Raw genomic sequence first — 16980 nt, forward strand, 5'->3', positions numbered from 1 at the left:
GTAAAGGGGGGGGGGGGGGGCGCAAAAATATTTTCTGTTGCTACTTCCGGGTTTCATTTCATTGTTTTTCTTTTTATTTCTTTTGACGGGGCGCGCGCCCGGTGCGGCCCCCCCCCCCCCCCCCCCCCCGTATCCGCCGCTGCAAACAAAACAAAACAAAACAAAACAAAATGATATATTACCAGTATGCGATACAAAACACAAACTGTAATGCACACATCACACACAGACACAACACCACAACACACAACTCAAACAACAACCATGTGACCATCAGCCGCTCTCGCACAACATTGCTAGACTTTGCTAAAAGACCCTCTCAATCTTGATTATAAGTTATTTTATTTACTTTTTAAAACAAAATACAGCATCATAATAACTGTTTTCTTTTATTATTTTGCTACAATGAACAAAGAAATGTTTCCGATGAAAGTATGCTATTTTGAAAAATAAAGATGTAAGCAGACGTTTATAGTCTGCTTTTTAAAGACTAAGAAACAGAGTAGAAAACAGAGATGAGGTAACGATCTGTAGGAAACTGTTGTGTTCACGTACAAACAGTTAGGCGTACGACAAGCGGAGTAGGTCGATCTAGATAGATATCTGCTACGATTTCGCGTTCCTGTTTTGGATGACAGCCAGCAATATAGTGAAAGGACCTGTCCACACTTTATTCTCAAGTCCAGGTATCGCAGAAAATCTTTCCAATTCCCACCTATGACTTTATGACTCCTCCGGCAACTACAACAACCGCAAAGGGGAGCCGAATCGAGCCAGCGCAGCGCAGCCATCTCTAGACTTGCACCCACGGGCCTTACCCTTGCCTCCGTAGCTTTGGCCATCCAGTTGGAGTGAAGCCCCCGCCGCAGTGCAGGCGAGACTGCTGACCTGAGTACTGTATACTAGTAATCGATATCGATCGCGCTGCACTAGCACATCTAGCTACCAAAAGGGAAGAGGAAGACAAAATGAATTCTGCAGTTTCTTTTGCCGTGCTTGTCGGATCCTTTTCGACTTTCCTCTTTGTGATGCGTGTCGAATCAGCGGCAGTGATCTACATGAACCCGAGTACCTCAGTCACGGGGGAAAGTGTCGTTCATACACAGCCACAACAAATTCATATATCCGCCACAGGTAGATCTGACTCTTGAGTCCAACGCGTTAATTCATGTTATTATAAACTCACTTCGACCTTTACATAGCATGAAGCTTTATCGTTTTGCATACAGCCAGATCATATTTTGTCATTTTGTTTTGTATTGTAGAGATGTTTTCACATCACTCGAGTTTGAAGCTTTGTCATTGTAGTCATCTAATTGTATTGTACACTTTTGTACTATTGTTGTAGCAATTGATCTAGCTGTCTCCCAGTCTTGAATAATTGAGAGATTCTGTGCAGTAAATAGTATCTTATTTTTTGGCTATTGTTTAAGGCCTATTCCAGTAATTAGGCACGCATGTGAGCTGTGCATTTTTTTGTCCATTAGTAATAGTCTAAATGTTATTTCTGTCTGTTTCTTGTAAACATGCAAATTATATTACCATTATCATTATTGTTATCATTGTTTCAAATGATGGAAGAATGCAAGGAAATGTCCACATTTGCTGAGATCATGGTGATAACAGCTAAACTGAGATAATCATAAAATCATAAATGCAGTGTGTGCCAATATGAAAATGAAATTAGATCTGATTTGTAATTTCTCTCTCTCTCATTTTTCAATCTAGAGCAGTTCTTCTAAATAATCAGAGATTTACTAATCTTTGATTGTGATAAAGTCAGATGGTGAAACACTTATAAACTTATAAATTGATATGTGCACATTGCTGACCACTATGAACTTTTTTAACCTTTTGACAGTTCTTCATGATTGAAATTATGCAAGTTATTAATCAAGACTTGATCACTGATATAAATGTAAAGTTCTGTAAGATGAGCAAAACAAGTGGGATTCAGGGATCGGAATCACTCTATATTTGATACAGTTGAAACATACTGTAAAAGTGGATATTTTCGCTTGACAAATTTTTGTTTGCGCTTGACTGAGTGAGAAGAGTTTAGCATCATCAGCTACTGGAACATATGGCATGTGAAAATATTCGTGTGCTTTTGTTTTTGCACTAGTTTCTGGTTGCGTGAAATGCGCGGAAATTTCAACACCGCGAAAATTTCCACTTGTACAGTATTTTGAAAGCTGCATTCTGAGCTTAGGCATGACTTGTAAGTATTGAAAGGAGTGAAATCAGCAGGGCCTGTCCTGCTCTCGTTCCGATACCTTGTCAAACAGGCAACATCACTGAAATGATGGTGACTTGGAGCACCTTTTCCCCAACAAACACGTCGACTGTGGAGTTCGGCCTGGCAGGAAAACTCTCACTGGTCGCCATGGGAACGGCTACAAAATTTGTGGATGGAGGAGAACTGAAGCACACACAGTACATCCACCGAGTGAAGCTGACTGGACTCAAGCCGGGGGAGCAATACAGTAAGATTACGAACAGATGGCTGAATCCTTAAATCAAGTTTAGGAGAGCCCTTCTGTCCGTATAATAAAGAAATGTTTTTGCTGTATGTAATGCTCCTGCTTAATGAGAGATTTTGCCTGGAGAAATCCCAAAAAAGGAGATAAGCCAACTGCACAGTTGCACATATAATGTCTGTTACTATTACTAGTAACATAACATATTACCCTTTGAATAGTATCATTGGACCTTTGACTCAGTTTTGCTATTCAAATTGAAAGAATTAGGTTTAGTCCATGCGATACCCTATTGATATTAAAATTGAATAGATTGAATAGAAATAAAGACTCAATTTTACTCTTTAGATGAAGGACTTAGTGTTTGTCTATGCAGTATATAAGCTGGAAGATGGAACTTAATTGAAGACTCAAGGATAAAGATATGATTGTTTTCCACATTTATCATTAAACTGATCTCATTAAGTCAACTTCATGATGTCAATGTTTGCAGATGCTATCATTTAAGAGATGAGTATGGATTTTGTGTTGGTATTATATATGCTTGCTCTGCTAATGTTCTATGTTTTGCTTAAAATTTGACATTTTGTTCCTTAATTCAGGGCTGCACACTAAACCATTTTTTTTTTTTAATGGTCCTGAACCATCCGGTCAGTGCCAGTGTGCAGCAAATCTTCCACCAGTTTTGATTTTTTTTTTTGGCATCTTTGTCTGCAGCCTACCACTGTGGGAGTGAGGATGGATGGAGTGATCTCTTTGCCTTCAATGCCATCACAGCTGGTACCGACTGGTCGCCACAATTTGCCGTTTTCGGTGACATGGGCAACGAGAACGCACGATCCCTTGGTCGTCTTCAGAAGGAGACTCAGGCTGGCATGTATGATGCCATTCTACATGTCGGTGAGTGTGGCATAATCTATGCAGCCTTGATTTCTGTTTTAGGCCAATGTATAAGGAACTCCGAGACAACCGAAAGGGCAAGAACAGAGGATATACTGTCTAAGTATTTAAGTTTAATGACAGTATTGCTGTACACAGACATTATGACACATTCCAGTTTTGAGTATGCCAATGCCAACTTGATGATGGGCCTAAGCTCTCTGGAAGCTAGTTCTCTCCCCTTCTGGTGCTTTTCCTACAGCTATATAAATTGCATGAGATTTCCACTCCCCAAACTGTATCACACACGTGGACAGGATGTTGATATCTCTTTTACAAAGCAATGCTATGCAACATATTGAATGTGGACGATAACCACGCCTAGCACCACTTAATAGTGTCCTAGTATCCTTCATTACCATTAAAACCAGACAAGCTCATGTCTGGAGAAAAAACAGTGACGTGTCTTGACCACTAAATGCTGCCCCCTGTATTGGTTGATTAAACCAGCCTGTCATCTAGACATAGGGGGTCAAACAACTTTGGCCTTGATAGCCTTTGCAATTTTTATTTGACAGTGAGTTTTCATTTGTTAAGATTTGATTATGACACATGATTAATATATAAAAATTCCCTCCATTAGTTGCATAACTGAAATACTAAGGTTATCTTCATAATCCATATGATTTGATTAACTTTCTAAGTGCTTGTAAAGTACAGATCACTGCTAGGTGTTGATCTTTTACTTGTTTGTTGCATGCCTATCATTGTTGGACAGGTTGAGTAATGGGCTTAATTCACTAAATGTGAATTGCAGAAAATTGTTTATATAATAAAGTATGTATCAAGACACTTTCCTACTCTTTTTATGGTCATATCATCTGTCGTGTCGTCACTCCTACTCTTCTTTTCTTAAGCACCTCTTCATCTCTCAAGCACTTTCTGTGAATGAGTTTCAAGGATAGATTTATGTGTCAATGTTTCAATGGCAAACTTCACACTATTATGCCCTGTAGGTGCTCAATATATTTAAAACTTGAGAAGTGACAACCCCGTCATATTTAATGCAATTAAAAGTACACTTTCAGTTTTTTATCATCGTTATCAACAACCATGCGGAATTGATAACTGGACAAAACTTGCAAAGCATGATGGCTGTACATAGACTCTGAATAAGATTTATAATGGCACTTCTCGTGGTTACTACTTTGATTACTTTCAGTCTCGCTATAAATCAGGGTCTTTAAATGCTGAGAGATGTGAAGTGGAAGCATATATTTATGTCTTTCAATCATTTAGGCATGGGATATGGGAATGCTTTCTCTCATATTTCTGGCTGACATTAGCAGTTGCTTGTCATTCATTTATAATCAACACCACAAATTATAATATGTGATGGTAACAGATTCTGACCGAGTTTGCCGCCATCCAATCAACATAGGTCTTTTTCCAGTCTTTTTTCTTCATATTTTGTTAAGCTTTCAGATTTTGTCAGAACCTATTCAATGCATTATCTGACTTCATACCACCGAAATTCTCTTGTTTTGTTGTGTGTTTTTTTTTAATTCTCTCACTCTCCAGCTTTGTATGCATTTCATGCACAGTAGATTGCATAGCATACAGGGTTATAGAGAATATCACCATACCTATTCCTAGACAGGTTTGTGAATTTGGACCTGTAGGTACTGAATCTTCTTCCACCTACACAACCCCCTTCCCCATCTAGAAAAAGGAAAGGTGTTTGTCAGTGGAGAAATATTTGTAAGGGAGAGAAGTAGGTGACGTAGCTAAATGCCAAGACAAAACACCCACATACAATAACACACAGAAGTTGATTTTAGTTGCAGCAAATACTCACGTGTATTTATACTGAGTTTGGAGGAATTTCGTGAAACTTCGCCATCGGTACCTTTTCGATATATTCATAAACCATGTCAGTTTAGCCCCGAGTGAATAACCCATCAATATAAACAATTTCACAACAAATAAACTTATTCTTATACATATTGAGAGTGAGAAAACCTGCTTCCAACTGATATATTAACGTGTTGATCTTAATCTTTGATGCAAACAAGACTTGTGAATGATTGTATACTTGAAGACTCTATTGACATTATTTCTCTGTGAAATTGACAAGTTGGAGCACTTCAAAGCCTCTCTCAAGACTCACACACCATGCCTTTAATTGCTAACTCTCTTGGAGGAGTCTGCACCTGTGAATGTTTTTAAACAGTTTTATGGTGCCATACCAATGCTGTTAATCATCATCATCATCATCATCATCATCATCATCATCATCATCGTCATCATCGTCATCATCGTCATCATCATCATCATCATCATCATCATCATCATATCATCATCGTCATTGTCACCATCATCATCATCATCATCATCGTCATCATCATCGTCACCGTCACCATCATCATCGTCATCATCGTCATCGTCATCGTCATCATCATGTGCTCTTACTTCTTTCTCCACCTATTGGTCTCTCTCCCAGTCTCATCCTTCAAACTCTTGTTTTACTCATTTCAGGAGACTTTGCCTACGACTTCGCAGACAACAACGCTGAAACTGGAGACAGCTTCATGCGTCAGATCCAGCCAGTGGCAGGATATCTTCCTTATATGACCTGCCCCGGAAACCATGAGTACCATTAGTAAGTTCACAATAGGGAAGTTTCACTGCGTAGTTGAAGGATAGTCTCTGTGCCAAGAGTTGAGATATTGAACCCAAAGCAAGAAATGTAATGGTTTTTGTAATGTTGGATGAAGTGTGTGTGATTATACCAGGACATTGTCCTAGTCAATCAAACAAAAAATAAAGATCAGAAAAAACACAATGTCTGTGTATGTGTGTACAAAGCTATTTTTCTATCCAAGTCTGCTGCTGCATCAGCCACTCAGTGCTGCTGGGCATACATAGATTGCTTGAAAAAAAAAATGAATAAAGCTTTGAGATAAGCCTAATGCTGCTTGTGTCACCAAGGTAGCCCAGTCCTACTGTGCCATGATCTTATCACGTGCTTGTTTACATGCATGCTTGTTTACTTGCATATTCTGTCATACTATTTTTTGTGAGAGACTGTAAATCATGTCAAGTGTCTAGATGTACACTGAATATATATCTAAACATACCAGTTATGTTATGTTTCAGAGACTTATATGAAAACTGCTACACTTGTATGTGTTTTAATTTGATTGTAATAAGTGCTACAACAGACTGATTGATCTTTTGAAAATCAGCAGCTTAAGAAATACAAATGATCAGATGAGTACCTGGTATCAAATGAAAAAAGAATCCTAATGTACATTTTTTATTCTTAAGATGCAGACTATTAGCAAATATGGTAGAAGACTAACAATGTGGATTTTCTCCTCCATGTTTCAGCAACTTTTCAAACTACAAGAATCGCTTCACCATGCCCAACTATGAGAAGAGCGAGAACCTGTGGTACAGGTCAGTGAATTTATATCATGTTTCACTCACCAAAGCCCAAGCCCAAGTAGAAGAGTATTTAGGGAAATTCAGAGTTTTTATGTTATGCGAATCCTTTTGCAGTACTTGTGAACTTTTTTATGCTTGAAATTATTGTTTGATACCATGTTTGTTACAATTCATGAATGTTATGCTGCTTTTGCACATTGCTGAATAGAATCACAAGCTTTACTTTCCTCTTTAGGAACCCATCAAAACAAAAAGAAAAAAAGAAAAAAAGAATAAAGAAGAATTTTGTAATGTGATCAGATCAAAACATATGAAAGCTATCATTTGACTTAGCATACTCAGCAAAAGCTGATTCTTCCATACAAATCAAACATGTTCCTTATGTGAAAATATTTCTGATCAGTTTTCCTTTGGTTGCATAGCATTTCTGAGCAAGCGAAAGCACAATTGTGTGATTAAGATGAGTGACAAATTCAAGATACTATGGATTACAGTTTGTGAAGGATACTTGTATCTTTGTTTCTCTTGACCATGCATCATGTGTTTTCTTCATGTCAATGATATAGCTGGAACATTGGCCCAGCGCATATTGTCTCCCTCTCTACTGAGGTTTACTTCTTTCTTGAGTTTGGGTTCCATCAGATATTTGAGCAGTTGTCATGGCTGGAGAAAGATCTGGAGGTAAGTTTTATCTGTGAATTATTTTTTTGTTACCGTAACTGTCAAATATGAATATTTGTCATACCCTTTTTGTTGTTTAAAGATTCATAGTAAAGACTAAGAATATTATAAGGAAGTAGGAATTTGGCTTTGTTGAGAGTTTGTAGTTACAGAGGTTTCCTTTTTGCTATTACTGTCTGTGAATGAGATCACATGCTTGCTGTGTGTTATTACGGAAAAGAAGGCTAGTTCCTACATGTCATTTCTAATGACACAGATCATTTATTGAGCTTTCTGGCAGTCCTCATATTTACTTGCTTGCTCTTAATGACTTCATGCTTCGTGGCTTTGAAACGTTCTCAGTGGAAACATGGAGAAAAAAACCCAACAACATTAATGCAAGTAGCTGTAAAATCGAGTGCAACTTTTCTATCCTATTGGAACCAATTTGCCTATGCCATAGATTTTACCACTACTGATGGCATTTGACTGTTTGTTATGAGTCATGCCATTGTAGGATATCAGGTAGTTGATGGTCATCCCTATCATTACAGGAAGCGAGTAAACCAGAGAACCGTGCTGTCCGACCATGGATCATCACTATGGGTCATCGTCCAGCCTACTGCACTAATGAAGACGCTGATGATTGTACTGGGAATGAAAGCATCGTAAGTCAGTTTTTATGCTCTCATATATTTGCTCTTGTTCTCCAGTGTAAAATAATTCTTGTATCTATCTTTATGAAGATGACTGCAAAATAGTTAAGGTTGAGATGACTCTGCTGCTAATTTTTAAAGATAGGAAATATGGTAGGCTGTTTGGATTTGTGCCAAAGCCCATTTTGATTGTTCTTCTTTTTGTAGCTATAAAAGGTGCATGTAATTATATAAGAACCTGCAGGAAATACGAACATTGGCTGCCTGCATAAGGTGTTTAAGGGTATTTTGACCATTTTCTTTTGAACTGCAGGATTTGAAAGATTTGCATAATTGTTTTCTGCTGATGTTAGAATTAGTATGATTTTTGGCTTACATTTGAAAAAAATGCACTGTTCCAATTCTGCAATTAAAAGAAAGTGGTCAAAATCTCCTAAAATCACTGATTGTGGGCAGCCAACGTACAATTGACACAACATAATGAAAGACATGGTGAAAGTGCCTGAATTAAGTTGGAATGAGTTCACATAATTCTGTCCACTCAATGGTAATACATATATGCACTACAGCATATATTTCCTTCTTTTATGAAGTTGGATGGGGGTACTGCTTTTCTATTGGTTAATCTTGCCCGATCCCAAGCTACTCATTTTTACTCTCTTTCTTTCAAGATCCAAATTCTTTCAAAGTTTTATCATTAACTTTGCGCTTTCACTTCCTGTCTGTTTTTTAATCCAACCAGATCCGGAAGGCCTTTGAAGATATCTTCTACCAAAATGGTGAGTTCTTCAAATACATATAGCTACAGCAACAAAGCTTTCAGAGTTTGTATCTGTGGAAATCGGCTAGGATAGGACGTACATTCAGGGATACAAAGAATGCCTCAAGGCCATTCGTGTTTACAATGCAAACTTTATTTGATCAACTAGAATGAAATTTCAATTTCATTTGAATTTGATTTATGGCTGGTGCTGGGAGAAATGCTAGCGAAATAATATCAAGCGCTATCTTGTTAGTATCATCTCATGATATGAATAACTTAGAAAATAAGCATAGTAAAACCTGTTGAAAAAAAAGATATATTCGGTGACATGAGGGATTAGATGTTTACACTTATGTAGTTGCCATTGTTGGCTGGGAAATAGATATGCAGTGAATTCACATTTATACAATACAATAATTATGTTTGTTTTGTGCTCTTACAAATGTTTTTTGAGTTGTTTCACAACTTCTTGACATGCTAGTTCAGTATCAGTAATCATGGACCTGCTGGCCAGAGTTCAATCTGGTGGACTTCAACCAAGATAAAAAAAAAAATAATGACTCACTATCAACAGATAAATCTGAGATGAACCTACTGTGTTAATATCACAGTCCAGGAAAATAAGATTGTATCTTCCTTATCTGTCCATTAGAAAGATTATTAGGATAACTGTTTCAAATTGAATGATATGAAATACATTCTGTTGACTGATAATGTATTTTAGACTTTGATGTACCTTGCTTATCATTTTTTTTTTTTGGATATTCTATCTTGTTAGCTGTGTATTTCATGTACATGCATAATCAAGTTGTTTAACTAATTAGGCCAAAGTGTTTTGATATCAGAATAATATTCTCATAACATGTTCCATGCGAATGAGGGAGAAATTTTCTCTTCCATTTGCAGTCATACTGAGGAAGATATTACAGGATATAGGATAATGTACAATTTGAACTAGAAATGGGATATGTGAAATTTGGCATAAGAAGTATCACAATGGAATAGATATTGAAACATTTTTCATGATTACACACATACACAAATGTGACATTATTGCATTCTAAGAGCACATGAATGGATATGATAAAGGATAATACATCAAATTCATTCAGAGTTCTATTATGTTGGACGTCCCATTCTGAGAATGGCCACAGCACTGTAAATTATCAACTTATACTGGTCCACCCTTTCCTTATTTATTTGTATTTCTTTGATGTATATTTTCTCTTTAGTTATGTGGCATAACCAGAAAGGATACAACTTGCTGAAACCTGTTCCTACATGTATGTAGAAATTGCAGCTTGATTAGCTTAGAGAGGAGCCATTTGGTGTTTAGTGAAGTATTCCGTTTTGCACTTGGATGGCTTTACCTGAGAGGAGCGTTTATACAAGATCAGTCACAGTGTAAACATTCATCATGTGATGGTCTAGTAGTGTGAGAAAGCATCGTATACAACCTTGATCCAATGTCACATTAGTTGTCTGTAGTTTCCAAGGTGGAGCAAGCTCTCGGAGGTTGTGGAGTAATGATGTACAGATTTAAATATCACAGAATAATGTATCTATTCACCCTTACAGTGCCAGGGACTTTGGACAGTGTGCGTATACTATGGGGTTTTGTGTGTTTATCTGCACTCAAGGTACACAAAGGGTTAGGAGAGAAACAGGCATCCTTGATTCTTGAAGTCTGTTTTTTTTATGCCTCCGCCACGAAGTGGTGCCAGAGGCATTATGTTTTCGGGTTGTCCGTCCGTCCTTCCGTCCGTCCTTCCTTCCGTCCGTCGGTCCTTCCGTCCGTCCGTAATGAATTTTGTGGACAACGTAACTAAAAAACCTTTTGAGGTATCCTAATGAAACTTGGCATGCCTTCGATTAGGGGATGAAGTTGTGCCTATCAACTTTTGGGTGCACATGCTCAAGGTCAAAGGTCAAAAGGTCAAGGTCAAATGTGTAAAATTTCACTATTTTCCCCATATCTATGTAATGCCTGAAGATATTTTCTTGAAACTTAGTGTATACATGTATTACCAAGTTAAGATTCTCTGGTGAAAGTTTGGGGTCATGAGGTTAAAGGTCAAAAGGTCAAGTAAAAATGTTAAAATTTCACTTTTTTCTCCGTATCTTGGAATTGTTCAAGGTATCTTCATGGAACATAGTATATATGCATGTAGTGACTGGCAGAGATTAGCTATGGAATTTGGGGTTCATGGGGTCAAAGGTCATGAGTCAAAGGTCAAGGGCAACACTTCAAAATTTTTAATTCCCTCATATTTATGCAATGCCAGCAGGATTATTTTTTTTAACTTGGTGTATGCATGTATAACCCAATAGAGATTCTCTGGGAAGTTTTTTTTTTCCCAGTTAGTTCAAAGGTCAAAAGGTCAAAGATCAAGCTGAACTTACTTCTTCCTCCGTATCTCGGAAGTGGCTCAAGCTATCTTGAAACTTAGCACACATTTATGCATGTTCTGCCTGACAGTTATTCTCTTATGAATTTTAGGGTCAAAGGCCAGATGAAGATGGTAACAATTTACTATTCAATACAGATATTGCACTTTTTCTTTATACCTTGAAAATTACTCAATGCATAAGCTTATGAAAGGGTCAAAGGCAAGTTTAAGTCCTTAAATCCCCAAATTCATGCTCTCCCATTCATCCAATTAAACCTAGGTCAAGGAAGGTCAACATTCAACACATTTGTAACAAACATGTCATTTTAATATTTTGCCAATTTTTTGAAAATATAGTCACACATTGTTTACATGAACTACTGTATGGACCTATAAGGAGAATCATGCATTATGGCGGAGGCATACCAGTCGCCATAGCGATATTTCTAGTTTTGTAATATTTCTAATTTAACACATAACTCTGGCACCGGTCCGACGGTCCAGACCAGTAAAAATCTCTGTCGGGCCAGTAACTTCAGGAATTGCCAGGTTTACTGGTCCAACATGACCAGTAAAAAAAAGAAAGAATATGATAATAACATTATCAGGGCCAGTCAAAAAAAAAAGACCAGGGGGGTGTTTCATAAAGCTGCTCGTAAAGTTACAAGTGACTTACGAGCGACTGGTGATCAGTTCTTGTGCTGAATTATGGAAATTCTGATAAGTACAGCACATCAGAACTGATCACCAGTCGCTCGTAAGCTGTTCGTAACTTTACGAACAGCTTTATGAAACAGGGCCCAGGACCAATAAATTTTAGGTTTGGACCAGTAAAAAATGGAGAAACTGGGTATCTACTAGTCCGACAAAAACAGGTTGGACCAGTAGAAAAAATGGGTTAGTGTGCAGCTGTGTCTATTTGCTTAGCAAGTGGAGGGAATTTAGTAATTGTTGATGCAACTCGGCCTTCAGATAGTGTATGCTTCTGGAACCACACATTATTTTAATCTTTCAACAGGAGTGGATGTGGAGTTCTGGGCCCATGAGCATAGTTACGAACGCATGTGGCCCCTGTACAACAGGACGGTGTATAACGGCAGTGTGAGCGAGCCCTACACGAACCCTAAAGCCCCTGTGCACATTGTCACTGGATCTGCAGTGAGTTCCATGGCCTTCTTCTCTTGACATCATTTACTGCTAGTATACATTTTATCTATGTGTGACTTGAGTGTGTGTGTGTGTGTGTGTGTGTGTGTGTGTGTGTGTGTGTTTGGGAGAGATGGAGAAAGAGGAAATAGAAAGATATAAAAATAGAAAGATAGAGATAGCTTGAGAGAGATGAGAAAGGTTAAGAGTAAGAAAGAGAGAGAGAGAAAAAAAGGAAAGATAGGGAGATAGAGAAAGAGATTTAAAAGAAGGAAGAGAAAGAGAGAGAGAGTGTATAAGCATGTGTCTGTAGTGGAATTTGACAATGCCTTTTACCATTTCTAGTAATTTTTCGTTATCTATAAAGGAATTAAGATCCAAGCACTTGCAGAGAATCGTGCTTACTCATTTGAATGTGTCAAAGTGATAGCAGAGTTATCCAGTAAATACATTCTAGATTACCGGGAATGCCAGAAGGATACTGTAAAACGAGAAATTTTCGCATGCATCTTAATTTCGCGAATTTCGCGAGCGCCAAAATTCGCAAAATTAAAATGCACGCGAAAGTTTTTGTCTACACTACATGCATTGAACATCAGTGGCAATTCGCGAAAATTTCATGCCATGAAAAGGGCTGTCGGCTCCAATTCGCGAGAATTATCATGTTTTACAGTATATTAAAACGAAACAGCCTCATACTGATGATGCTCAAGTAGTCAGCCTTCAATTTCTAACATTTTTTTCCCCTCAAATAAGTAGTATTGGAATTTTGTGTCTGAACAGGGCTGTCGAGAGAAGCATGACACATTTGGGCACATAGAACCATGGGATGCCTTCAGATCTGACGACTATGGCTACACACGAATGAAGATCATCAACTCGACGCACATCAACTTTGAGCAGGTGTCTGATGAGAAGGTGAGAGTTTCATGATAAATGGTGAGAGTGAGAAAGTGACCAAAGTGGGATAATGAAGAAGAGAATGTGATTATAAGGTATGAGCAAGAAAGCAGTTGGGAGGATAGGATAGAGTGATGCATGGGATGATGATATGCAGGTTACATAATAAGGAAGTGGAAAAAATAAAATTATATTAACTCGTTCCTTATGGGAACCTGGTAAACCAGGCTCCCGTGAAGGCAACTGATATAAGGGAACATGCCAGGTTCCCAAAATGTAGACAAGAGTGCCTGCATTCGTGGCCTAAATTCATGTTTATTTTTCCTATACTGCCCTGAAAAATGGCTTTGATAGAAAAATTAGAGCTCCTTCTATCAGCTTTTGTTTTCTTTTTGTAGGAAAACAGTGTATATCACAGTATTATTTACCCTTTTACCAATGTAGTTTGTGCTTGTTTTACTCTGAAACTCGTATGAAGATGTAAATAGCAATCAAGGCTTAGATCAGTAGATTTCAGTTATCGCTGACCTCATTCGGGCCTCGATTGTTTTGTGTATAACAAAATATTCTGTGAACCCATCAGTGCCCGCTCTATTCATACCTCACACTCGATCAATATTTCCATTGTTCGATGGCCCAAGCATTTGACCGTGAAAAGGAGGTACATGTACTGCTTGACTGCTTTCGCACATGTGAATTACCAACATGTCCTTTCTCTGTCGATGGGCAAAAAGAATCTCATTTGGGGGCATTGGAGGATCTTGGAGAATTTGCGGAAGGAATGGGTTAAAAGAAAGGGATGGACAAAATGACAGTTTTTCAGAAACACATTGGAATTGAAGAAGATGGCGAATTTATGAAGTCAAGAAAGGACAAAGGCTCGGGAGGGAGGTGTTTCCATTTCAAGTGAAATTGTTAGATAATTTCTAAGAAACTAAAAGAAAATCAATATCTGTTTTGTCTTACTGAATGTCCAAGAAAGTTACATCAATTATTTATTGTAATGTCTCCTTTCTGCATTTCATGCATTTTGAGCTTGTTTGTAAAGATGTCAAAACTGAGTCAATTGTAGTGTACAAGTCTACAAACTGACTTGTATGTGTGTATATGTGCATGTACCTACAGAGATGGTAGATTTGTGCTAAGCTTTGGTCTGTCTGTGTACATTTAGATTTGTCAGTATGTATCACATGTCAAAAAATGCAAATAAGATATGTATTAATATTTTAATGTTAAATTCTAATTTCAAAATAAGAATTATTTGCCTTTTGCATGATCTAAATGTCTAATACTAGCACAATTTAGTATGATTTAAAGCCATTACAAATGGTTGTTTTGTGTTGAAAAATCTAATTGATTGGAAGATTTGAGCTAAATGGTTGATATCAACTCATGTGAACTGTTAATACAGGATGGTGCTGTCATCGATCAATTCACACTCATCAAGGACAAACATGGACCTGAAGCCTGGCTGTAGAGGGAGCCCTTCAATTAATCATGCGACAGAACAAATCAAGGGAGTTGACAGACTTCTATTTTAGTGATGAATGAGTTGGCGTGAGCTTAAGTTTATCCTCATGCATTGTACACTATTATATACCTCATTTCTAGAATCCTCTCATCTGATTGGTTAAAAGGGGAGTCATGAAAATAGCTGTGCCCTGTTTTTGAGTTACTGTGACCGGGGCCTGGGCACAGTTAGTAAATAGGTTTGGAGACAGTCGCGACCCCGTACACATAGATCGCTCATAATGTACGCACCAATGATACGACCGCCGGTGCTGTAAAAGAGACTAGTGGACTGGTTTCGAGACAGTCGAACCCCGCGCGTACACTGTACACATAGATGATCACTCATGTAGGCACCAATGATACGACCGCCGCGCTGTCGATCAGCGTTGATTACGAGTGCTGTAAAAGAGACTAGAATCTATATTTTCGGTATCTATATTTCGGAATCTATATTTTCGGTTTATAAAACAAATAATGACTGCTTGATATTCGGGGTACAGTTAAAATTATGTAGGCCCTCGGTGATGTGAAAACCATAACCATAAACCATAGTTACGGTTTTCACATCACCTTGGGCCCATAATTTTAACTGTGCCCCTCATAGCAGTCATTATTTGTATACTACTTTATGCTTGTGTACTCAAATTTGCAATCCTAGAGTCCATATACCTCATAATAGTCAGGATGTATATTTTCTATGACAGAATTTTAAAAATCAGTCTTTATTGAATGATATTGCAAAAATCTTGCATCCTCATCTGCCGCAAAGTTGGACTATCAAATTCAAAATGCATGTATTGATAAGCATTTCAAATTTTGCGTTTGTTTTTAAAAGTGGTAATGAATGCAGTGCTTTTAAGTGAACAATTTAAGTAGTCACTTTCACTTTCAAGGAGATACATGTATTTCTTCAGTCTTTTTCCTTTTATATCTACCCAATATATGCCTTACCCTCAAAGTCATCTTAGTATGTCTTTGACATAGCATCAATGATATATGCAAACATTTTGATCATCTGATGTGTATATTTACTTGCATCACTGTATATTATGGAGTAGTTTAAAAATCAGTTTCCATGCAGAGTACCAAAGGAATTGGCAGTATGAAAGGGAACATAATTTGAACCATGTATGACACAAGTGTATTGCAAAACTACATTCATATTTCATCTGTCAACCAAGGCGTGATTGAACAAATAAGCCTGGTTGCGAGTATGAAAGTGTGATATGGCAAAGTGAGTGCTTGTTGTAAAATGCACGATGCACTGGCCTTATATATAAGGTAAAGGGTGACTTTTAAATGAAATTGGAAATTAATTTTTCCTACCAAGGGGGGGGGGGGGGGGGAAATGCATTCCAAAGTGGAGAGAGGTAACTAATAACTACCACTTGATATTTTAGAGCAGATAGATTTAAGGAGATAATAGTTCTAGTCAGTGTTTTCATTGTTGCCATGGCAATTTAAAGGATCAGTCAGGAGGTGATCATTGTGCAATACTATGTTATGAGCATTAACACACTCATCCGTCATACATCTGTCAACATTCAATGTATCACCGTCATGTAGCATGTGACAAGTGAAGTCTCATAAAACCTTGTCATTTGACCGGAGTTTAGATAATCATTTTGGAATGCCTTTATTTTGTCTTTGTTTACAAGTATGACAAATCCATTTTGAACCTTTGTTGATTTATCTAGCACATGTCGACACATGAGCAGATCCATGTGGGCCCTCATTACATTCATTGCTTATCCATGAAGATACCTAAGCTTTGGAATGGATAATATGTATACATGTACTAATATAACTCCCCACCTAAACTAATATCACACTACATCTTTTATTTCGTCTACCGTGTGTGACCCAGTACAAGGTTTTGTCTATCATCTGCCGAAATTTCAAAGCTAAATGATCAAAGGAAAAGCAAGACATTAGCGTTTTTCTGGGCCATGATTTTCCGACTTTCAACGTAACAGAAACATTTACGAAGATTTGGATTTAGCGCCGCAGCTAGACTCTGCCCCTAGCAACGAGGGAGTGATCTTATTGGTCAGTGCGTGGCATCCTGATTACTGATTCGTCGTGCGTAGACTGCTGGCACTAAGCTTGAATGAACATCGCGGAGGTTGCTAGGAGCATACCTT

General features: G+C 37.8%; 1 protein-coding gene across 1 annotated transcript; it reads left to right on the forward strand.

Moving 5' to 3' along the window:
- Positions 1 to 913: 913 nt before the first annotated feature.
- On the forward strand, positions 914 to 14841 carry LOC139725468 (acid phosphatase type 7-like). The gene is made up of 11 exons (XM_071636545.1): positions 914 to 1134; positions 2289 to 2486; positions 3198 to 3380; positions 5898 to 6021; positions 6753 to 6821; positions 7376 to 7490; positions 8024 to 8137; positions 8868 to 8904; positions 12297 to 12436; positions 13208 to 13342; positions 14736 to 14841. Exons 1-11 carry the CDS (start codon positions 969 to 971, stop codon positions 14799 to 14801), a joined length of 1347 nt encoding a protein of 448 aa, XP_071492646.1. The 5' UTR covers positions 914 to 968; the 3' UTR covers positions 14802 to 14841.
- The last annotated feature ends 2139 nt before the right edge of the window (positions 14842 to 16980 follow it).

This window comes from Diadema antillarum, unplaced genomic scaffold, assembly GCF_040938485.1.
Source record: "Diadema antillarum isolate AM-2024a unplaced genomic scaffold, OU_Dant_1.0 seq00000043_RagTag, whole genome shotgun sequence".
Classification (NCBI taxonomy): Eukaryota; Metazoa; Echinodermata; class Echinoidea; order Diadematoida; family Diadematidae; genus Diadema; species Diadema antillarum.

What these genes read in the sequence shown, in the direction of transcription:
- LOC139725468 (XM_071636545.1), top strand. Translation starts at nt 969, where the DNA reads ATGAATTCTGCAGTTTCTTTTGCCGTGCTTGTCGGATCCTTTTCGACT. An exon ending in AGATATCTTCTACCAAAATG is followed by an intron (nt 8,905 to 12,296) that starts GTGAGTTCTTCA and finishes ATCTTTCAACAG; the next exon opens with GAGTGGATGTGGAGTTCTGG. An exon ending in ACATTGTCACTGGATCTGCA is followed by an intron (nt 12,437 to 13,207) that starts GTGAGTTCCATG and finishes GTGTCTGAACAG; the next exon opens with GGCTGTCGAGAGAAGCATGA.